Source organism: Gymnoscopelus braueri (assembly GCF_963280865.1).
Source record: "Gymnoscopelus braueri genome assembly, chromosome: 10".
In the NCBI taxonomy this organism is placed as follows: Eukaryota; Metazoa; Chordata; class Actinopteri; order Myctophiformes; family Myctophidae; genus Gymnoscopelus; species Gymnoscopelus braueri.
In genome coordinates this window covers 31,249,620-31,274,513 of record NC_137611.1, presented here as the reverse complement: position 1 = coordinate 31,274,513, position 24,894 = coordinate 31,249,620, and the positions used below count along the sequence as shown (strand labels likewise).

At 41.0% G+C, this 24,894-nt stretch overlaps 1 protein-coding gene across 1 annotated transcript in view; it reads left to right on the top strand.

Moving 5' to 3' along the window:
* The window catches only part of paxip1 (PAX interacting (with transcription-activation domain) protein 1), a 28,100-nt gene extending 4,774 nt beyond the window's left edge, over positions 1–23,326 (top strand). Inside the window, exons 5-24 of the mRNA XM_080439547.1 lie at positions 475–585; positions 717–792; positions 1,300–1,833; positions 1,973–2,088; positions 3,353–3,685; positions 4,202–4,772; positions 6,559–6,653; positions 7,121–7,216; positions 7,936–8,073; positions 8,395–8,516; positions 11,605–11,789; positions 12,324–12,367; positions 12,512–12,579; positions 12,691–12,793; positions 20,354–20,522; positions 20,847–20,947; positions 21,282–21,416; positions 21,569–21,644; positions 21,761–21,823; positions 22,959–23,326. Of these exons, the coding sequence (XP_080295673.1) occupies positions 475–585; positions 717–792; positions 1,300–1,833; positions 1,973–2,088; positions 3,353–3,685; positions 4,202–4,772; positions 6,559–6,653; positions 7,121–7,216; positions 7,936–8,073; positions 8,395–8,516; positions 11,605–11,789; positions 12,324–12,367; positions 12,512–12,579; positions 12,691–12,793; positions 20,354–20,522; positions 20,847–20,947; positions 21,282–21,416; positions 21,569–21,644; positions 21,761–21,823; positions 22,959–22,972 (3,150 nt within the window). The 3' untranslated portion in view covers positions 22,973–23,326. The remainder of the gene's footprint in view (positions 1–474; positions 586–716; positions 793–1,299; positions 1,834–1,972; positions 2,089–3,352; positions 3,686–4,201; positions 4,773–6,558; positions 6,654–7,120; positions 7,217–7,935; positions 8,074–8,394; positions 8,517–11,604; positions 11,790–12,323; positions 12,368–12,511; positions 12,580–12,690; positions 12,794–20,353; positions 20,523–20,846; positions 20,948–21,281; positions 21,417–21,568; positions 21,645–21,760; positions 21,824–22,958) is intronic.
* Positions 23,327–24,894: the final 1,568 nt, after the last annotated feature.

Genomic DNA, 24,894 nt, shown 5'->3' with positions numbered 1-24,894 from the left:
TTAATAATTTGACGACCGGGTGTATTTCCGGTAGGAGACACAAAGAGTATACTTTGAGTCTCCTACCGGATACATTAGCATCTTTCCGCCGGTAACCAAATGATTGGCTCAGGAATGCGACAAAAAAAAAGAATCCATGAATTCAAGGCTTCAATGGGTTTGTAATTGATAGAAAATTAGTAATTATTTGGGTGAACTACTCCTTTAAGACCGGGAAAGCCTGTAATTTTTTTTTTAAATAGAAATTTTTCTTCTTTAGATTTAGAAGTTTTTTTTAAAAATCGGTCTCAGGTCTAAATGGGTTAAACCCTCTGTACTTGGTAAACTAATAATTAGTTGACCAGGATCAGCTCTGTACTTGGCCCACTCTTCTTTTCCTTCGACACCAAATCTCAGTCATGTGTGAGCTTGTAGATCTGCTATTTTAGGTGAATGTTCCCCTCAAGTGGTTAAACATAGTTTGTGTGTGTGCAGCTCCCAGAGGACCTCACTGCCCTGTGGGCCTATATAACCTTCTATGGAGGGAACTGTCAACTCAACCTAAACAAGAACGTCACTCATCTAGTGGTGAAGGAACCAAAGGGGGTGAGTTGATGCAGATTGGATATTGTTGGTCTGAATGTTATTTTGCTTTCTTTGCTACTTCTCTCTTGGACGAAGAGATATTTAATTTAGTGAAAGTGATTAAATAAAGTGTATGTTTTTACCCCCTCTAGGCCAAGTTCGAGTGTGCCTTGAAGCACCCTAACATTAGGATCGTGACCCCGGACTGGATAATTGACTCGGTTAAAGGTACATTACAGTCATTTCTATCAAAGAGGGTGTTCCCATTTCTACCAATAGAAATTTAAAAATATTTTTTTTAGGATACATTTTGACACATCTGCCTAAAATGTGCTGGCATCAAATTTGGTGGCAACTAAAAAGTTCTTGGTGCGTGAAATGGCGCTCCAGTGGGAAATAGGGTTGCAACTATCTATCTTCTCAGTTATTATTGTATCGATTACTTATTTAAATTAATTAAATAATGTCTCACAATGCACCGCAATGCGTTGTGAGCATGTAAAATCGATCATATTATTAAAATGGATAAAAATAAAAAAACTTAATTTGATAAGTTCAATTAACTGTTAATCTTCTACTGGGAAATATCAGGAGGCATTTTGCCCTGTGATCCTGTACAGTTCTGATGCTGCCTTCCACATAGTACAGGCCAATCATAGAGGGATTCAGTCAGCTCTTATTATGCTACTATTCAGTCAGAGGGATTCATGACACTCTTTCCTCTCATTGAAAAAGAAAAATCCAGGAAAGATGATACACTGTATCACCCCCGCCTCACCTACGAGGAGCTTGAGGAAGAAGACGAAAGCGAGGACGAGTACGACCAGCGCTCTGACGGCAGCTACAGCCCGCGGCGCTCCAGCGGGGCCTCGTCCCGCGACGACTCCCCGGCCGCCAGCCCCCGTCGACGGCCGGGACCCAAGAAACTCAACTCCATCTCCCCCTCCTCCCGCAAGTCGGACCGCCGCAGCGACCGCATGTTTGATGACTCCGATGACGATTCCTCGGCGGAGAAGGAGGGACGAAACCTCAACTGGACACCGGCCGAGGTCTCGACTGCAACTGCTGCCGCCGGCGCCGCCCCGGCTGCCAACACGGCCAGGAGGCGAGGGCCTCCGGGCGGTCCCAAAGAGCCGGCTCCGCCCTCAGCCGCCGGGCTAATCAACCTGTGTGCCACCGTGCCACCTGCGCCAGGCAATGTTGTGCCCGTGCCAGCTGATGGCCGGCCTGCTGCTGCTGCTGCTGCCATCGTACAAACTGCACAGCAAGGTCAGTATAGCACCATAGTAAGATGGAGCAACGGATCCTAACAATATATCTGACTTGTAACCTAATAAGCCATAAAGAATATTATGTTTGGCAACAGAGGTTAATCATCCTCACTGTTCCTGTTGTCTTCGGCCTGTAGGTGGCGTATTGGGGCCAGAGAGCGTTCCTGGGTGGAGCCCTGCTGCTAGAACGCTGCGGAACATCACGAACAACTCTGACATGCAGCAGACCAACCGGCCTGCCAACGTTGCACATGTAAGAAACCTTTGGAGTTGTTGAAAGTGGTGGATTTCAAGTGGAACGTGACCTGTTCTGACAGGGTCAGGTACTACTGTCCATCTATTGATTGTAGATGTTTAAAACTAGAGCTGCTACTTGGCAACTTTTCATAAATTATTTTATTATTTTGCTGGACCATGGGGTCAGCCTAGAATGGCCTAGAATGGTGAATGTGGGTAACTGTTAATATACACCAGTGGTTCTCAAACGGTTTTGGCTCAGGGCACCCCTGTAAATAACGTTTACATCGACAGTACCCCTGAATTACATTTTATATAATATATATTATATAATATAATTATTTTATAGCACCTTACATTTGTCATATTATGGTATACGTAAATATGTAAATCTTTCCCCCTAAAATACAGCATGTTACGAGAAAAACTTGAGAGAATATCTGTTTCCATTGGGCATTCCTATCCTAGGGGGGACATTTTGCCAAAAATGGCAGATCTACAAGCTCACAACGTGTCGCAGTTGTAAGCTTGTAGATCTGCCATTTTTGGCGAAGAGATTTGGTGTAGATTGAAAAAGAGCACACCAAGTACAGTGCAAGTAATAAGTATAGATCAATAGCACTTCAGTTTAACCACTTAGACCCTCTATACTATAGAGGGTCTAAGTGGTTAAACTGAAGTGCTATTGATCAATTCCAAATATTATCAAAGTATCCTGCGGCACCCTTGGACTTGCATCACGGCACCCTGGGGTGCTACGTCACCCATTTTGAGAAACCCTGATATACACACGTGTAATAATCACCACACCCAGTGGTAGCACATATTATATCCCATTTACTTGTTGTGCTTTCCAGTCAAACTCACGGAAATGTATGCAGTTCCATTATCCATCAACATATAATATTTTACTGGCTAAGCTTCTAAATGCAATTCAAGTAATGGCCCATCAACTAAACTGGACCAGATGCCAAGCTTTTATATCAGGCAAAACAGAGGCAGTGTTTTGGTTTTGGTGTTGCACTGCGTTTCCCCAATTCTGTTTAATAATCAACAACAATAATAAAAATACCTTTATTCAAACATAGTATTGTACCTTTGAGGCAGAGATACAGCTCAATGAAAAAAGACATAATTATAGATAAAATGTATAGAAATAAATATATTAAAGGTAGACAAAACTAAGGAAACCTCAACTTATAATAATTTTGTCATGGATTTATTTCCCAGGTGTCAGTCATTTCTTCTAGTTCATTGACTGTCTTTCTCCTACCCCTCAGATCCTCCAGAGCCTGACAGCCAATCAGACCAAGCCATCTGACCAGCAGACCAATCAGAGCCAGGCTTCCACCCCCAACAGCACCAATCCCCTCCTCTTCAACCAATCAAAGCTGCCCGGCCAGGCCCTCACACCTGAACAGCAGCAACAGTTGCTACTACAACAGCAGCAGCAACAACAGCAGTCGCATCAAGTTGCCCCACAACAACAGCACCACCAACAACAGTTGCCGCAGCAACAGCAGCATCCCCCCATGATGCACCTGCAGCAGCAGCAGCATCAGATGATGCAGTTACATCATCAACAACAACAGCAACATCAACAACAGCCACAGGTACAGAAGGATGCGTTTTGCTGACTTTTGAACTTACCTTCTGTTGCTCAGCTGTAGGGCCGCAAATATCGATTATTTCTATTTTCTATTTATTACCTTTTCTATTGATCGAATAATCTAGGATTTTATTTTCAAATGTTTTACTTGTCAATGAATCAATTAGCCACTTAAGTGTTCATTTGTTCAATAGTGTCGTGCAAAAATAACTAAAATAGCGGATCTACAAGGTCACAAAGTGTAGCGTTGTGTAATCGATTATTTTATTAAATGATCGTTTATTTTTCATAATTGATTAGTTCGATTGACTGTTGCACCCCTACTTAGCTGGTGCAGAGCCAGGGGTGGTTTTATGCTGAATATGAGACTCCCTCAGAGTCTGCGGTGCGGGCAGACTTGCTTCTCCACCAGATCAGAAACGACTCTCAACAGCAGGAGCCCTTAAAACAAGGAGTGCGTGCGGTGAACAACGCAAAACTAGTTTTTCTAATTGTAATCTTATTTACAATTTTCTCTTAGGTTGCACAGCAGGGCTTTCCACAGTTGCCCCAACAACAGCAACAGTTCCTGCAGCAACAACAACAACAGCAGCAACAGATGCATCAACAACAACAATTTATTACACAACAGCAGCAACAACAGCAGCAGCAACAACAACAGCAGCAACAGCAACAACAGCAGCAGCAGCAACAGCATGCGTTCTCCCAACAGCAGCTACGTCCTCCTCAACAGCTGCTGCGGCCGGGATTGCAGCAGCTGCAACAGCAGCAGGCGCTGCAGCAACAACTCCAACAGTTCCAGCAGCAGCAACGCTTGCAGATGTTACAACAGCAGCAGCAGCAGCAACAACAGCAACAAACCCAACAACAGCAACAGTTAGTACACCAGCAACACCTGCAGCAGCAGCAACAGCAGCAGCAACAACAACATTTCCTTCAGCAGCAGCACATGCAGCAGTTGCAGCAGCAGCAAGCGCTCCAGCATCAGAATCAACAGGCCCTGCAGCAACAGCAACTACAGTCATTACCGCCGCAAGTCCAGCAACCTCCACAGATAGCTCAGCTCTTTGGCCATGAGCCAGGACAAGATGGTAAGGCGACAAAATAACGACACATTTTTATAACCACATGAACCCTGTTCTGGACAAATCATAATAGATAAACATTCAGCCAAAATAGAACATTCACCAAAAACACAAGATCACAATGCGTCACAAGATGTTGGGCTGTTATCGGCGAAGAGATGTGGTGTAGGAATAAAAAAAACGAGGGACCTAAGTAGAGCTGTACCCAAATAAGTGTTATTCGTCGAATCCGATTCGGGATTTTAATGCGAGTATTCAATGATTACTTTTAACACATTGCATGCCAGTCGCGTAGATCTACGCGAACCTATTTAAAGCCGCAGCGTGCCAGTCGCGTAGATCTACGCGAACCGCCGATTCCCATTGAAAGTGCCCCAGGTGCACTTTCCGAATTTTTTTGATCCATTTCCGTTTCCGGTTTCCGGTCGGAAACAGAATTATTCGGGTTCCGGTTTTTTCGATCGTATCCGCTTCCTGTCTGGGATCCTGTTTAAAACTCGATTTTCTCTGGTTGTTGTTTTTCTCCTCGCTGATCACTGTTTACCGTTCATCGGCTGTAGATTCAAGATGGCGGCACGGATTTGGAAACTGTTTTCGCTGGACGTTTCTCACGGATCCGCTGTGTGTTTAGAACCAAATGAACGCGCACTTTTAACTTATTTAGCGAGGTCTGTGGCGACATGAAAAAAACTAAAAAACAACAATAAAACGCTGGCACTGGTGAGTACATTATGAGATTAAACTCTGGCATGGAATGTGTTAAGGTCTATGAGACATTCTGAAAAATGGTACATTTGCTGATTTTGAGTAAATTGTAACGGAGGCATATGAAAATGTTATCATTTAAAATCATTAAGTCCATGAACACAACTACATATGACAGCAGACAGCTTATGTTAATTGACGACGATGCATTACGACTGCATGCATGACTTTGTGTACTGGACACTTTTATACCGGAACCGATGTCTACTGGAAGTAGCTAGTTAATTTAGAATAGGTTAAACTAACTTGACGTCATTGGGTAGATCAAGAGGCAAAAAAAAAAGACTGTTCCAATCAAATAATCTCAGTCAACTAAGGGGTCTCTGACTGACTACTCGAATTGTTTTCTAAGCATTCCGGCTTCATACAAAGGCAAAACGTTAGCTCACAGTTAACAGTGATCTAGCATGACGAAATGCCACCAAATAAAGGACAACATCCATGTGAAGGCTGCGGGCTAGGGGTGTGCCGATATATCGTCCCGCGATATATCGCGATACGTTTTCGTAACGATATGTATCGTTTTGAAAAAAAAAATATGTTTTTTTTTTTTTTTTTTTTTTTTTTACAATAATAATAATCACGCATGCAAACAGCCCGAGGTGAAAAGGGTGACAACATGTTGTTTTTTTTTCGGGTCAGGTGTCACACTATTGCCCTATTTGGATTCAAAACGGCTATTGTAGCTGAAAAGCTACATGTTTGGCACACCCCTACTGCGGGTCATTTTACAGTCACTACAAAACTCAGGTGTGGCTCCTAAATGATTTCGGGCTTTATTTGCAGAGTCGAATCACATTTTAACGGTGACTTATTTGTTGTTTATATCAAGATCAACCAATGTTGTTATTCCAAAAATATATCTTGATCAAAGCCCATATTGGCTACCGATTGTAAACCCACTCTGATTGCACATAGGGCATTTGTGATATGGCCTTAGCCCTAAGGGACTGTCATGTTGTCAGATATGTGTAGGAATCCTAAAGTTTACCTATTTTATAACTGCTTTCATCTGTGTGTTTCTCAGTCCCCGAGGATGGTTTCCTGGTTGGTTGTGTTTTCGCTATCGCTGACTACCCTGAGCAGATGGCTGACAAACAGCTGCTAGCGCAGTGGAAGAGGGTAAGTCAACTCAGGCATGTGATCAACAGGCAGAAAACATTGTGAAAATCATGTGCTTGGGCTGCATGCTCAAGTCAACATATATTCATATTGCTCATTTCATACAAAGGGAAAGTCAGTGGAGGAAACTTGACACGCCTTAGTGCAAGGACTGAGATGCTTGCTTTACAGGCATTTATTTTGGTCCAGATATTAGATATACGCCCAATTCACTGTTTGTTATCGCACTCAAGTGGAATAACTCATGATGTGGCAAATATTTAACCTCAGCAATGGAGGCATATATATATTTTTTTGGTTGATATTTTTGGGGGCTTTTCTACCTTTATTGATAGTACACAGTAGAGAGAGACAGGGAGTGACGCGCAGCATAGGTTGTCTGGCCCGTGAATCGAACCCACGACTCGCTGTCCGCTCCCAGCAACGGAGGCATTGTTAAATGCAACTTGTCTTGTTTTCCCTGCCAGGTCATCCAGGCCTATGGGGGCACAGTGGACCCGTCTTTGAACAGCCGTTGCACACATCTGCTCTGTGAGAGCCAGGTCAGCAGCTTGTACGTCCAGGTAAGAACACTGACTGTGATTCATGTTCAAAATATATGCTCCTTACCTCATAATGACTGCCCAACTGTACATTATCCCACTTATTAGATGGTTACTTATAAATTAATTATTGGACCCCGACGGGTCCATTTGGTTAATTTTTTATTTTTACTGTATATATGCATTATACATCAACAAATGAAAAATTATAATTGAATAAATACATTAGTCCGACTAACCACTTAACACATTGACTGCCAATCACGTAGATCTACGCGAACCGCTTTAAAGCCGCCACGTGCCAATCGCGTAGATCTACGTGAAGTGAAGTTTTTTTTTTTTTTTAAATGTTTTTTTTTTCCAATTTCACCCAAAGACCAAGGAGATATGATTAGTTGAAGATCTAGACTCCTATCCACTTCCTTGTTAACTTAAAAATGCTGTATTTCGGCACCCTGAGTACTTTTTTTTTTCCAATGAAAAACTCTGGCACTGGCTAAAAAATTATGAAATAATTCTGGCAATGTGTTAAGTACTATTTTATACTTTTGTTGTGCAAAAATAGCCATCTACAAGCTCATAACATGTTGTGAGCTTGTAGATGCTATTTTTAAAGATTATTTTATTACGCTTTAAAAAAAATATTAAATCGCTTAGTTGTATTAGCTGTTGTACCCCCTAGTACTGTGTACATGCACACGGCAACACGGCAGCCAATGGTCAATGTTTCCGCTTGTCAGGCTCTGAGAGAAGGGAAGCGTTGTGTGACAGCTCACTGGCTCAACACGGTTCTGAAGAAGAAGAAGATGGTGCCCCCCCACAGAACACTACACCTGCCCTTTGCCTTCCCGCCCGGAGCCAAGCCCTGTTCACAGCATGTAGGTTCAACACATTTCCCATATTATAACTCCTCAAAAGTTTGGAAATCCCCCAACATGCTTGTGTTGGTATTCGCTCTTGTTTTGAGCGACCGGTCAAGACCCAGAGACCACAACTTCAGATTAAAAAAAGGGGTTTATATTATTGTAACATCTGTGTACAGTGGAGTAAAACTAACATGTATGTATTTATTATCAATTTTTTTTATCCACAAGGAAAATGTATAGTAAAATATAACTAGCAAAATATCATTTTTTTTACATTAAATTCATTGCCGTAATCTTCACTGTATTTTTCTTGTGACTGTCTCTCTCTCCCAGATCATTTGCGTGACAGGCTTTGTGGACACAGACAGGGATGACTTGAAGCTCATGGCCTACCTCGCCGGAGCCAGATACACTGGCTACCTCTGTCGGAGCAACACCGTTCTCATCTGCAAACAGTAAGAATCAGCATAGATCAGTGTAGGAGATGTACGGTATTATAGGGGTGTAAATTTCGTCCCGCTGTTTAAAATCTAGAAATGGAGCATCACCATTTAACCCATTAACACTCGCATGACTGAGGTTTCATACTCCTCCACCAAGCCTGAAAAAAGATCATTTTGATCCCCAAATCAGGCTATCCTATTGGCCACTGTCTCCCTCTGTTCTCCAGACTAGTTCACACTTTCTCCCCCAAACAGTGGGGGGTTCCATTGTCTTCTAAAAAGATGAGAGTTGAACATGGGTTGCCAAATTTTGAGAGAGAAATAAGCAGGCAGGTCTATGAAAGTGTAGGCAGTAGGCTAGTGTGTATTTCTATCTGTCTCCTATATGTCATCATGATTTGTGATTTGTGTATGTGGGGATCTCATTTTTACTTCCATGCAGTGTTGATTTCGTTAACGAAAACGAAACGAAATATGTTCGTCAACGCACATTTTTCAAAGGACGAAGACGAGACGAGACCACCACCCATGAATAAACAATAACTGGGACTAAATCATTATGCAATTTCGTTGACTAATAAAGACGAGACGAAAATGTAGTTCACTAAATAAAGACTGGACTAAACTCTATGGTCATTTTAGTTCACGAACAAAGACGAGACGAAATATTATATCATATATTTATTATATGATTTTGTCACTCCCTGTCTCCTTTGATAAGCAGCGCAGGGCATGCTGTTCCTCACTCACACACACACCCCCTTTTAAAGTTGCAGCCGCGCACGCACACACACACACACACACAGAGTCACACCGTCAAATGAATGGCAGGAGGATTCAGATTTCAGAGCGAAACTTTACAAAATAAAACGGTAAAATGCTTTGCACGGGGCTCGGGAGAAAGAGAAGAGGTGATATGGACACATTTTCGCTACATCGATGTGGAGAACAAAACACAATGCTTGAACACAAGCGTTCACCACAAAGAGATCGAGTTATAAGTTAACAAAAGGTTTGCACTTTCTCCATTTACACCCCATACATCTACACAAACGTTCAGATTTCAAATATAAAGTGCTTACCTCATGGCCAGGGATGTTAAAATTCTATTCGGGTAACCCATAAGTACCCATATTCTCCGTATTGTCCAATAAAAAACATTTAAATCCGATCGGTGGCCATTTTCTCCGTATTTTTTCCATGCTTTCAACTAAGTGACCCTATCGGTTGGGAGGTGTAATTGCACTCTGATACACTATAACTCTATGAGAAAATGACCGCCAATCGGATTAAAATGCTTTTCATTGAACAATACAGAAGTTACGGGTACTTATACCCACCCGAAGTAAATTGTAACATCCGTGGCCACGGAATAAAAACTTTATATTTGAAATCCGAACGTTTATGTAGATGTACACTCTACATAATGGAGAAAGTGCAAAAAACAGGTTGAAGTTTCGTCATGACTGTCATAATATGACCGTGATGTAATGCTGCTTTCGATTTAGTAGCAGCAAGCGAACTATAGTAACTTGTAAACAACCCAGTGACAAACCTATATTATTATTATTCATAATAATAATATTCACATTATTGTCTGAGCGTAAAGCTCTCATTCTATCAGCTGTCCACGTCGCTGACAAACGCGTCTCCTCTCCTCCTCCCGTGCAACAAGTGAACACAATGCTATGTTCCACAAATGTGCTCAATCCTGCGCAAAATATCTGATCTTCAAGCATAAAACAGTTGCTGCGTGACAAGCTGTATGCTTGTAGATCCTATCTTTTTCCACCGCTTTGCAGTGAAAGGGAAAGTAAAATGGGTCGCCACATTTTGCGAGAGAAATAAGTTAGGTCTATGAAAATGTTACTGCATGCGTCGTTGTGCCCTGAGAAAACAGTTAGGCATGAATGCTGGGGTAATAGCCGAGGCTAATTTGCAACACCAGTCCCTGGTTAGACCTTTCTATATAAATATATACCTAATAAAAATGCATGAAGCTCTAATCTAAACAAGTATGAAAATATATTTATATCTGCAAAGTAACTAGTAACTAAAGTTTTCAAATAGTTGTAGTGAAGTAAAAGTACAAGATTTGCCTCTGAGCTGTAGTGGAGTAGAAAAGTATTACCATTATAATGTAATTATATATATAATTATAATATTAATAATAATAGAAAGACGCGAAAAACAAGCCCAAAGTCGCTTATAATAAGCAGACATGGCAACATCGACTCGCATAGACTCGCTGCTGCAGCTCGTCTACGGGCCGCTCTGCGGGGGGTCTAGAGGTGTGAACTGCTCTTCCCTGGGGGGGAGAGAGGGAGAGCGGTCAATTTAGCCGAAATATAACGTTTGGGATGGTATATATGGTATATATTTCATATTTATAATACGTTTCAGAAGAAAAAAAAAACGAGAGATGATTTGAAACATATATTTAGGAAAAGTCATGAAAGGGGAACTTTCTCAGAGCTTCATGAGAGAAGATAATCCACTTTAAATTCTCAAAATCGGTCATATTGATAGCTTAGTCATGCAAGTGTTAAGACCTGGAACTGTGTCATTTTTTGATTTGAGCTAAAAAGTATTATTTTACACTTTGGGTTATTCAAAAATAGTAGATCTACAAGCTGATAGCGCGGCACCGAGTGCCGCGCTACAAGCTTGTAGATCTGCTATTTTTGAAAAATCGTGAAAATGTGTGCAAATCTTTGAATATATATATATTTTTAAGCAAACATTTTTTACTCAAATCTTTGCTTCTGGGTGGGTCCCTGGAACAAGATATTTTGATCGGGGTCTGCGGCCAAATACATATAATTTTGGGGGTCCTTGACATGAAAATGATTGAGCACCACTGATATAGAAACATACGTTTTTCAGAATACTGTTGAGATTTAGGAGACATGTAGAATCGGCTTCAGGTCTCAATGGGTTAATCTCAAAGTGTCTGTGTTGTCATGGCGGTCTGGAGTATCACACAGCCAGATACAATACAGTATCATTGCAATAAATGGTTTTCATCTTGACGAGAGTGTCTGACTGAACTGGACTGGTTGATCATGTCTTTCTTTGGTGTCTCTTTGTCTCCTATCAGAGCCAGTGGGATGAAGTACGAGAAGGCCAAAGAGTGGAAGATTCCCTGTGTGAACGCCCAGTGGCTGTGTGACATCATGCTGGGTCACTTTGAGGCTCTGAGACAGATTCAGCACAGCCGCTACTCCAACTACAATCACCCCGAACCGCTGGTCCCTAACCCACAGCTGGTGCTCAATCTACTGGGTATGGACACGTGTGTGTGTGTGTGTGTGTGTGCATAAAACCCCATAGGTTGTTAAGCAGAGTCCCTCAGGACTCTAGTACCTTTTCTGTTTTTGCTCAACATTAGATATCTTTGCTGAAAATGGCTGATCGACAAGCTCACGTTGTGAGCTTGTCGATCAGCTATTTTCTGCGAAGGTTTTCCCAGAATATAGATGCTGTGGTTTAAGTGGTTTGTAAGCACATGTATCTAACGTATAAAACATGCCAACAGCGGTTGACCATAATGTCAACTTGACCACATTCCTATTAACCATACTACCCAATCTGTTGAGCTCATGATACATAAACAATTCTACTTTCAAAATGAGTCTTTCAATTTCACTTTAAAATGACTTCAAGTTAATTTATTTTCTTAATAACTCTGACACCGACTCAAATTCGGAAATAATCTTGAGTTGTTGTAATTGAGGTGAATTAAACGTAATTATCTTGTGTGTGTGTGTGTGTGTGTGTGCGACTGTGGTGACCGTGTTCTCTTCCTCTGTGTTCCAGGTGCTTGGCGAGCGCCAGTCAAAGTGTCTCCTGAGGCGTTGGCGGTGAGTTGTCCTAGAAACGGACGTCATGGCACAGACTCTGCCACACTTTTGTCCTCTTCTACAGGATTTACCTACCAAGACACACATTCTATGGTTCATTTAAAAATGTTCTCTCTGTGTGTGTGTGTGTATGTGCGTTTTCAGAGTCTCCAGTTGCTTCACAAACAGAGATTGACTGACACCACTAACCAGCCTCCCAACAAGAAGGCCAGGTCAGTGTTTGACCTATGACGCTGTTAACACTTTTTTTTATCTCTTCACTCTCAAAATTGCAAAGGTGTTTATTTTGGATTTCAAACTTTTGACTGTGTGTGTGCATGTAGGCTTGAAGAGCTCCAGTCAACCAACAAAAAGCTTCCACCAGAGTCCACACCTCATGTCATCTTCACAGGGTTTGAACCCACACAGCTCCAGCAATACATCAAGGTAATGCCCGCCCCCCCCTCACCATCCACACAAAAGGACTAAATCATTTTCTTATAAATCTGGAGGAATACTTGTATTTCTGTTTATTTCACTATACCATGTAATATTGGTTATGTGTATGCACTAACAGTGTCTTTATGCTGTAAAGTATTTATCTTATTTTTTTTGTGATATTTCCAAACTTGCCTTTAGTATGTTTGTATATTGTTCTGTGTGGACCCCAGGAAGAACACCTGTTTCCAGGTGTAACAGCTAATGTTTACTATATAAACTCATAAACAATAACACGTCAAGTACTGAACACCATTGCGTTCTACACAAATCATTTTATAAGTTACTTTATAATAAATAACCATAAAAAAAATCCCTTAACTATTACATGGTAGTTTTATGCAAATAAGTGCAGATCGGATCACTATCTCATACAAGAGCTGTTTTTTTTTTTTTTGTAATTCAAATGTTTATTTGTTTTTCAATATGGTACAAAATGTAACTCCAGTGGTACAAAGCAGCATACAGCATAAAACAATACAGCCATCCCAAGAAATAAAAACAAAATACAAAATAAATGCTGTCTAGCATTCCCAATATCAGAAAAGGTTCATATATATCCAAAATCTGTCCCATGTGTCCTTCATCTTTCCTTCTCCATTCACTCTACCCAACATATATTCATATGATGTAATCTTAAATCATTTCCTCATTCCATTCTTTAAGCCCAGGTGTTCTAGGGGTCTTCCAATTCCGCAGCAGGATTCTGGCAGCTGTAACAAGTCCAACTTTTACAATGGTGAATTCGTTGTTATTTATACCAGGAACCGCTGCCCTGTCACCTAATAGACAGAGCCGCGGTTGTGGGGGTAGGGTGAATCCCACCCATTTCTCCAAATATTTTAAAACTTTACACCAGAATGGATATACCATGCGACAATCCCATATCATATGCATATATGTGCCAACCTCTTCATTACATTTCCAACATGTATTGTTATCTGCTATTCCCATTTTAAGTAATCTAGTCGGTGTAAAATAATATCTATGAATTATTTTATACTGAATAAATTTCCCTCTTGCTTCTCTGATCCCACTTCCTACATTTGCTATAATTCTCTTCCAATGATCGTCTTCAATATCAATACCCAAATCCTTCTGCCAAATCAGTTTGAGACCGTCACATGTATCACCCAGCAGTTGTTTTGACATTTTATAAAAAACAGATGCAGTATGACATTCATGTGGCAATTCTAAATATCTAGCAAGTGAATTTTCACCAGCGTCGAATGTACTACCGAGACAGTGTCTCATTTGTAAATATTTCCAAAATGTACCATCATTTCCAAGGTCATATTTCTCTTTTAAATTTGAATAAGTTATAAAATCCCCATTCTCAAATAAATCACCAATAGTATTAACCCCTGCTGTCTGCCATTTTTTCCAATATATCTTTGTCTTCCCAATACATATTTTAGGATTATTCCAAAGTGAAGAGTATAATTGTTTATAATGTGGCAGTTTATATGCTTTATGAATTTTACCCCATACACTCCTTGAGTGTGAAATTATAGGATTCAAATTGGGCTCCTTCCTCACTGTCTGTGACAGAACAGCAATTGGGCGGAATGGTGAAGCCAAATTTCTCTCGATGATTACCCTGTCTAAGTCTGAATTTAACCCACTCCAGTGTTTGGACAGTTTAGCTATTTCAAAGGATATATTCTGTGTCCTCATATCCGGCAAGCCAAGGCCACCGCTATCTCTAGGCGTCCACATTTTACTCAGTTTAATTCTGGGCTTCTTTTTTTCCCAAAGAAAATCTCTAATAATTTTATCATACTCTTTAAAAAATCTTGTCTGGGATATTTAATGGGAGCATTGTTGAAATATAATTAAACTGGGGAGCAACCACCATTTTGATAACATTCACCTTACCCCATAGAGACAGTTTCAGAGTACCCCACTTTTCCAAATTATTTTTTATCATAGTCAGTAATGGCTCATAATTTAGTGTGACAATTTTGTCCAAATCTGAAGTAAGTTTTACCCCTAAATATTTCATTCCGAACCCATCTGAAGCCAAATTGAGACACTGTATGTGAGTAACATGATTTAGATATCGGCATGGCCTCAGACTCCAATTAATAGCCAGATAAACTTGAATACGTCCGAATAGTATCCATCAAGGGAGGGAGGGAATTGACAGGATCCTTTATCAGTAGTAATATGTCGTCCGCGTACAACATCAGCTTATGCTCTTTCCCTCCTCCCTCCACCCCCTTTATCGCCGTATTAGCTCTAATCATGGCTGCCAGGGGTTCTAGAAAAATCGTAAACAACAACGGCGAAAGACTACAGCCTTGCCTCACCGACCTCGGTAGATTGAAAAATGGGGAGATGAAACCGTTTGTGATCACTGCAGCTTTTGGGTTTTTGTACAAAATATTAAACCAAGTTTTGAAACCTTGACCAAAACCAAAACGTGACATGGCAGCTGACAGGAACCCCCAATCTGCTCTGTCAAAAGCCTTCTCAGCATCAAGAGAGAAGGCGGCGACCGGTATGGCGCCCGACGCGTGCCGCCACGTGAGGTGTAGCAACCTCCTCAAGTTATCACTTGAGGTTCTACCTTTAATAAAACCTACTTGGTCTGCCTGGACAATGTCTGGTAGTACTTTGTCCAGCCGTAAGGCTAGTATTTTGGTCAATAATTTACAATCTACATTAATTAAACTTAAAGGTCTATAATTTGATGGGTCTGTGGTGTCCCTGTCTTTCTTAGGAATCAAGGTTATTAGTGCTTCGTTAAAAGTGCTTGGCAATGTTTCCAAATTAAATGCTTCTGAATATACTTTAGTCAAAATAGGGGCCAATATATCTATACATTTTTTATAATATTCAATGGGAAAACCATCCAAACCCGGTGACTTCCCCATTTTCATCATTGTAATAGCATTTCTGACCTCCTTTTCAGTAATGGGTACATCCAGAGACTCAGCTTGTTGTGTAGTCATAGTGGGCAGATTTATCCTAGAGAGAAAATCTTCTAGCTCCCTCTGCTGGTGGTTAGAGGTAGATGTATATACATTTTCATAAAACTGTTGAAATACCTGGTTGATTTCTTTAGATGATGATACTATATTATCTCCCTTTTTAATTGCAGGAATAACACTATTATTTTCTTTTTGCTTTAATTGTCGAGACAGGAGTTTGCCAGTCTTCTCTCCCCCTTCATAAAAATTTGTCCTCAGCCTAAATAATGCATATTCTGTTTTCTTATTATATATCCCATTCAATTGAAATTTACATTTGCATAATTCTTGATATACATATATACGTAATGTTCTGCCAAATCTTTTTCTAATGTACCAATTTCACCTTCAAGTTTACGTACTTGTTCAATGCTTTCTCTTTTCTTTTTAGATGATTGTGCTATTAATTTACCGCAAATATACGCCTTCGACGTATCCCACGCTGTAGCAATCCTTTCGGTTGACCCCAAATTAATTTTAAAAAAGACGTCAAGTCCTCAGCCAATTTAACACTGAATATGTCATCTTGCAGGAACATAGTATTCATTCTCCATCTCCCCTTCTTACCAGTCTCAGTGTTCAGGTCAACGTCAAGTTCAACCAATGCATGGTCTGATAATGCTATTGTGCCAGTTTTACTATCAATTACATCTTTAATAATGGATTTGGAAATTAAATAATAATCAATTCTAGTACGAGTTTGGTGACAGTGACTAAAAAGTGTATTCCCTTTCACAAGGATTAACCAGCCTCCATACATCAACCAAACCCACATCTTCCATTAGCATGTGTAGCGCTGCCCGGTCTCTTGGGGGCGCTGTTGCCCTAAATTAGCTTCTGTCCAAAACTGGCCAAAGAGTCTGGTTCCAGTCCCCTGCTGCCACTATATGGCCCTCCTTAGCACCTAAAATGTTGTTCACCTCATTAATAAATGCTGGGTCATCCTTATTGGGTGCATACACATTACACAGAACCACTTTAACACCATTAATCAAAGCATCTACACAAATTATCCTCCCAGCTTTATCTTTGGTCTCTCCTAGCATTACAAAACTCAATAGTTTGTTAATTAAAATAATTACACCATTTTGTTTACTGTTAAATGAAGAAAAAAATACCCAACCTCGTTTAAATTTTAAAGCTTCCTCATCCTTAAGGTGCGACTCCTGTATAAACACAATATCAGCTTGTTTATGTTTAAGATAGGTCAATATCTTCTATTTTCCTTCTCTTAACCGGGTTCCCACAGCCATTAATGTTCCATGAGATAAACTTAACCATATTGAAATCCTTTCCATGTACCTTCATATATTAAGCATCTCAGAAAGCTAATTCTAAGAAAAAATACACAAAAATAAATATGCTGCTGCTGTACCATCAATATAGTTACACACTTGATATCAAAATATTTAAACATATCCAAAACCCTCCCTTCACGAGGGGCAAACAACAAAATAAAATAAAAAGACCCTGTCCAAATAACGTCTAGCTACGGACAGATATCAAAAAACACACACCAAAAAACAAAAACAAAGAAAAAAGGCACACCAATTTGGTCTGTGCGTTGCGCGTCAGCCAACCCACTTAACCTAGTTAAACTATGGGCTAGATAACTTCAGGCTGCAACTCTAAACACCCCCCCTCCCCCCACCATACCTGAATGACAATGTATTATGCTCCACCAAACTTTTGACTCATCAAGTCCATCACACAGTCCCTGGCTTCAATCTTCTTCAGTAGTGTGTGTGTGTGTGTGTCCGATGGACGCTCAGTGTAGGATGGACTCAATGTCCATGCAACGTTGGTAGATGAACTTCTCCGCGCTCGTACTGGACGTGAATTCCAGCTTCTTCCCCTTCCATGTGAAACGCAAAATCGCCGGAAAAGCCAGCGTGTGCCTGACGTCGATTTCTCTGAGTAATTTTCGGGCTGTATTAAACCCTCTTCTCTTATCAGATAGCTCTTTGGACATGTCAGGGAAAATTGACAGCCTACATCCATTCCACGATTGAATGGACCCTTCGCTAAGCCCCACCCACTCCACTCTGTGACTGGTGGTGCGAAGTTAGTCACACCCAGGCCTGACAGCGCCTGGCATACTCTGCTTCTCACCCATTGACTTGCATGTTAAATGATGGCTTTTCCCAATAAAAAGCATTTTAATCTGATCGGTGGCCATTTTCTCCATGCACTTTCAACTGAGTGACCCTATTGGTTGGTAGGTGTATTGCACTATGATACATTGAGAAAATGGCCACTGATCGGATTAAAATGCTTTTTATTGAACAATACAGAATATACGGGTACTTTTGAGAGTCCCGTGCATAATTGTAAAATCCGTGGCCATGAGGTAAGCACTTTATATTTGAAATCTGAACGTTTATATAGATGTACGGACCATAAATGGAGAAAGTGCAAACACCAGGTTGAAGTTGATCCATGACTGTAACCGGAGTTTTCATGTACCGCAGGGTAAGACTGCAGTAGCAGTTAATAAATAGACGAACAAATGAATGAATATACTTTAACGTGCGGAATCCGAAACAGGCAGTGCTGTGATTCTGAATTTTGTTACGATTACGGTGATTAGTAGCCTATTATTGACACCACCTGGACGAGTGAGTCGTGTAACTTTCCCGACGTTAAGCTGTGTATGTGTTCAACAACACAGCCATGCAGCCTTGCAGTTTAAGTGCAGATTTCAGCTTGGGAAAAGCAGCCTCCAACGGGTTTGGGTACGTGCTTCATAGTCCCCATTGCGTTATCGTGGTATTCCTATTCTTGCTATTATGTTGCAAATGATTGTGTGTGTGGCGAAACAACATTGACAGCTATGGCAGGTGACGAAAGCTTGCCAGACCTATGCCAGGCTAACAACGGTTGCTAAGCTGGCATTGGACAATCGCTTTTGGGGTGGGGTTTAGCGAAGGGTCCATTCCCCTCTTTGCCTTGGCCGTTTGCAAAACTTTCTCCCTCGCAGAGGAGCGCAGAAAGCGAACCACCACAACCCTGGGTGGTCGATTCGGGTCAGGTCTAGTAGCTGGCACGTGATGTATTCTCTCGATCTAATATTCCGCACTCCATTCGATCCCCAACCCCTCGGTCAGGATCTGTTGCATGCATTTCTCCAAATCGTCAGCTTCCAAACCCTCTTTCAGGCCTATCAGTCTAGCGTTGTTACGTCGACCGCGATTTTCTAACATTTCAATTCTTTTCCACATGGTTTCCAGGAGCTGGTCGTGTCTCACACTAGCCGTGCTCAGATGCGCCGCGTCGTCCTCCAATGTAGATATTCTTTCCTCTGCAATAGTCACTCTCTCCTGAATCTCGTTCACTTTTTGGACCAGCTCTGCTGCTGTTGCTTTAATCGTGGATACATCTGTAGCCACCGAGCTTAAAGTAGCACTCATCTTGCTGATTTCAGCCATTAGCTTTTCCATTGTAGTAGCTTCTTGTTGCGCTAATGGCGGCGTTGCTGAGCGCGGTGTTGAGTTCCCCCTCGTGAAATACTTAGAGGTAGCCATATAACCTCAAACTGGTAATAGTAAGCAACGGATTATGCATCAAGTAGTTTCACCCTTTTAAATCAGAAAAGGTGGAGTAAATAGCGTCGAATAAGTTACATTTAGTGGTGGGGTTTACGGAGCTCTATCAGAGTGCAGCCATCTTGCTCGGCGTCCCCACGAGCTGTTTTTTTAATGGCAGGTGTAAATTGGGTGGTAGAGAAGATCTGATTTCATTCAACCCTTTAAGACCTGAGTCCTGTTCTACAAATGTAGATGTAGAAAATCACAACAGTTTTCTGAAAAACCTGTGTTGCTATATATCGTTGCTGTTGGGCAGAAACCTTATCTCCATATTTTAACTTTCTGTGTTTTTTGGTAAATGAATGCCTGACTATCATACTACAGTATCACGCAAAAACATAAAACGTTCTGTAAGCTCGAAATGTGTAGCTAAAATCTAAAATGACACAGATGTTTTCCTGGTTTTAATGGGTTAACCCATTAAAGCCTGAGGTTCCGATTCTACAAAATGTCTTCTAAATCCTAAGTTTTCTGAAAAACCTATGTTGCTATATATAGTGGTTCTCAAACTTTTTTCATGTCAAGGACCGCCAAAATTATATGTATTTGGGCCGTGGACCCCCATCTGAAAATGTTTTGTTCCAGGGACCCCCAGAAGCAAAGATTTGAGTAGCAAATGTTCCATTTAAAAATATATATATATTCAAATATTTGCACAAATGGTCAAGATTTTTCAAAAATAGCAGATCCAGAAGCTCACTTGGTGCCACACTATGAGCTTGTATATCTGCTATTTCTGAATAGCCAAAGTACAAAATAATGGTTTTAAGTGGTTACACAGATGCGTTCCTGGTTTTAATGGGTTAAATATAGCATCATGCAGGTATGAAACTCGATGTGCTTCAAAGGGAATTTAAGCAATATAAAGTTGTGACGAAACCTTGACATGTGCTGATGTCCTCCCTGTGTCACCCTGTGCTCCCTGTGTCACCCTGTGCTCCTTGCAGAGGTTACATGCTCTGGGCGGGGAGGTGGCAGACAGCGCCAAGAAGAGCAGCCACCTGGTGGCGGCCAAGGTGACCAGGACGGTCAAGTTCCTGACGGCCATGTCTGCAGTCAAACACATCGTCACTCCAGAGTGGCTGGAAGACAGCTGGAGGAGCCAGAAGTTTGTTGGTAGGTGTGCTGTGTGTGTGTGTGTGTGCATGCAGATATTCCAGTATTTATTTGCTCTTATTCATGGATTAAAGTTCTCATTCGCCACTATTGATTTCAGTCATTTGGATTGATGTATTCCATAGAAGCCAGCAGTACTTCTATGGAAGCATGTTGCGCAGCGAAAATAGCAGATATTTTACACATAAGTTGTGAAATGGGACATTCTGCATAATGAGTACTTTTACTTTTGGTACTTTAAGTATATTTTTTGATGCGTACATTTTTTTGTACTTTTTCCACCTCTGGCAAAAAGACTTTAACGTGTGTGTGTGTGTGTTCTAGATGAACAGAGTTACACACTGAGGGATGCTGAGGCAGAGGTGTTGTTCAGCTTCAGTCTAGAGGAGTCACTCAAGAGGGCCCATAATACACCTCTCTTCAAGGTTAGTTCTTATTTCTCATTTCACAGCCTGAAAACCTTTTGCATCTCGTCCTTCCTCTCGCTGTCTTATATGTTTTGAATAGCCAACGCAAAAATCTTTGGATTACAACATAATTTCCTGTGTTTCATGAAACAGTGTTTTATTTTGCTCTTACGTTGCTCTGTTTTAACCCAATTGTTTTATTTTGTGTATTGTACACTACAGCAACTTGTAACTATGCTTTATAAAGTTTACTTACTTATTTTTATTTTGTTATAAAAACAAATGCAATATGGAGAAGCAGGGTTGGTGCCCGACAGCAAAAACATTATGTTCTCTCCTTGGCTGTGTGCAGGGGAAGTATTTCTACATCAGCCCAGGGATCTGTCCCAGCCTCAGCACCATGAAGACCATCCTGGAGAGCGCTGGAGGCAAGCTGCTGCCCAAGCAGCCATCCTACCGCAAGATCATGGAGCACAAACAGAACAAGGTAGGGGTGCAACAGTTAATGTAAATAATTAACTCATAATCTATCTAGAATTTGGGCATGTCGCTTCGTGACACGTTGTGAGCTTGTAGACTGCCAAATGTATTATTTAATTAGTGATTGTGAGTTCAATTAGTGTTGTGGTTTTGTTTTAGAACCTTTCAGAGATTCTCCTGATTTCCTGCGAAAATGACCTCCACCTCTGTAGAGAATACTTCCACAAGAACATTGGTAAGACAGACACACACACTCAAGTGAAAAGTTTGCAACGTTTTTTTCTGTTGTGAATAGCAATTCACTCACTACATGTTTTTGTTTCTTTCCAACCCTACTTCTCTGTTTTGTAGATGTGCACAATGCAGAGTTCATCCTAACTGGAGTTCTCACCCAGAAGTTGGACTATGATTCATATCCTTTAAATAAATGAAAAACAAATACAATTAAAGGAAAACACTCACATGCTTAACACTTAACTCTTTGACTGCCAGATCAATAGTGTAATAGTGAACCACTGCTGCCAGCAAAAACAATGATTTTACTGTACCTTTGAAAAATCACGGAATTTTGTCCGTGACCGCCGTCCTCACGGAGATCGGCTCATTACACCCACAGGGTTGTCGTAGTAGAGGGGGGAAAAATGGTCCGGTCGTGATCTTCCATTCAAGAGCTATGGCCGTTTCAATGCGGCTTGTTTTGCCGTAAAGCAGGAGGAGCAGAGATATGTCCATTTCACTGCAGGAAATAAAACATATTTTATTTTTTTAAATGACGTAATTTCCGGGTCTGTCGTCATCAGAAAGTAAAAGCATCATCCATAGGATAGGTAACGGCGCCATCTAGTGGAAAACCACTGAAAACAAAAACTCTCCAAACTCATCTTGGCAGGGAAAGCCCTGGCAGAAATCGACGCATTAACGCGTCCATAATCTGAGTTCCCAGATGTTTTCGCCAGCTCTCGCATACAAACGGGAGGGCGAGGAACTTCTGGGCCAAAGCCGTGGTATTTGTGGGCGGGATGTAACTTACGCTCAGAATCTGAGCGGACACGCCTCTTACCGGTCTGAGAGCTGTGCAACTCGTCTCTAAAGTCCGACGAGAGGCAAACGGCAGTACACAACAATGGCGGCCGCAATTTCTCAAGGGGAAATTGCTTCCCGTCGCTCCTATTTACATGCAACACCCACTGCATGTGGATCCCGCCCCCTTTTCTTCATTGGCTGTTGATTTGAATCAGAAAGCAGTGGCCGCGCCCCTGCTGTCCAGGCTCTGAGCCGAAGCCTCCCAGACTAACGCGTCCATGGCAGGCACTCACACTGTACTTTATGACCCACACACACACACTCGGGTTATTAGTAGTCCTCTTGAAGACAGGGATTGTTGTATTTGCTTGTAGCACAAAGATACTTTTTACAGATTACTTGGAGGCCATAAAAATAAATATGACGAATATTTGGAGGACAACAATACGGAAACCTAATGACGTGAGACTGATTTCAGCCAGTGTTTGTTCTGACCAACCAGTTGCTTACCTTGACAATTTCACATTTAAATTTACTTGATGGCGACCCAATGAAGGGACGACGAGAGAAGAGGAACACTGAGGCGTTCTGCTGTCTACTGAGGCTCGGCCCTAGATAAAGCTTTTAAGACTAGAAAGAGAAACAAAGTTGTTGCAATGTACAGTATGCTCTGTTTTGACTGTTTTTTGTACCCTGTGGATAGATGAGCTGTAATTTTTGTAGCTTTTTGTAACATGTTTGATGATACATAAATTGATGTTATTTTTGGGAAATGAATGTTTAAATTATGGAATGATTTAACCTGCTTTTTTCTTGTTTATTTTAAAAAACGAATGTGTAAAGGTTCCAGCAAAATACACTGCTGCTTTTGGAATAAAAATATCTTTGTGAAAATGGCTTTGTATGGCTGCTTTTCTGATACGTTTTAGGAATGCTTTCAGTGAAAGCTCTTAACTCTCTCAGTGCCAATGAAATAAAAAAATATGTTCATACTGTGCCAGATTTTTTTTCAAAGTAAAAAGCGAGATACAGCCTTTTTCAGTTATAAGTTAAAGGGATATTTCACTTTCAAAAAAACTTTTGGTTATTTTATCATCTACTCAGGCCTTTGTGAACCCCCCAGACAGTTTTTAAGTTGCTCGATTCAGTATTTAGATATTTGATATTCATTTTATCAGACACGCCCCCTTCCTATACAAACCCATTGTAACTTCAAACTCCATTTTAACCATGTTAGATTCATCAAAAACACCTGTCCTTGGTTCTGGTGACTCACCCTGCCCCCATAATACGCGAGGGGGCCGTGTTTTTTCAATTACTTTTTTCATTTATTTTAAATATATATTTTTGAAAATTAAAAAAATAAAATGCAATAAAAAAAATTAATAAAATAAATGAAAAAGATAATCGGAAAAACACGGCCCCCTCACACATTAGGAGGGCAGGGTGAGTCACCAGAAACAAGGACGGGTGTTTTCGACGAATCTAACATGGTTAAAATGGAGTTTGAAGTTACAATGGGTTTGTATAGGAAGGGGGCGTGTCTGATAAAATGAATATCAAATACTGTATATAAATACTGAATCGAGCAACTTAAAAACTGTCTGGGGGGTTCACAAAACCCTGAGTAAATGATAAAATGACAAAGTTTTTTTGAAAGTGAAATATCCCTTTAAGCAAAGAGTGGATGGAGCTGCAAATCTTCAGATAATGATATCTTGCGTTCTGAACATTGTTTTCAAAAGAAACCCCCCCCCCCCTTTTTTTAAATTTTTTTTTTAACTCAGGATTTTTCGTTCTGGCACTGAGGGCATTCAGAAAAAACTCGGGATATCTCGTTATGTGGCACTGAGAGAGTTAATAATGAACTGCCATATTTGTATTTGAGCATGAGTTTTTACTTAATTTCCTTGTGAAATCTCTGTTCCCATACCTGAGGCATCTGTAATGTACTAGAGGTTCGGGCCTCAACCCGGCACTCACATCTATAATATAGGCTATGTACCATTACAATTACAAAATAAAGTCCTTTTCATAACTGTCGCGTTATTTGGCGTTCCAAAGGTCAAGTGTCCTCCTACTTACACACACACACACACACACACACACACACACACAGTGAGATGCAAGACGCGTAAAAGCTGAACAAATCAAATAAAGCGCTGGTGTCCAGTATGTAAAACATTCTTTCTCTGCTGTGCTCAGGCCAGGGTAATCATCTGTTTGGTTATAAAGTAAGAACATAAGCTGATGAAATCCTGTACCCTCCGTCTTTTCCAGTCACTTTGCATATGCGATGCAAACGTTGAAGCGAGTGCTGTGTGTGTGTGTGTGTGTGTGTGTGTGTGTGTGTGTGTGTGTGTGTGTGAAAAGTGCCGTATGGCATCCAGTGTGGCGGAAACTACATAAAGAAGGATAAAGTGGTTCGCTACTGAGGCAGAATATGGCCCAAAGAACGAAAA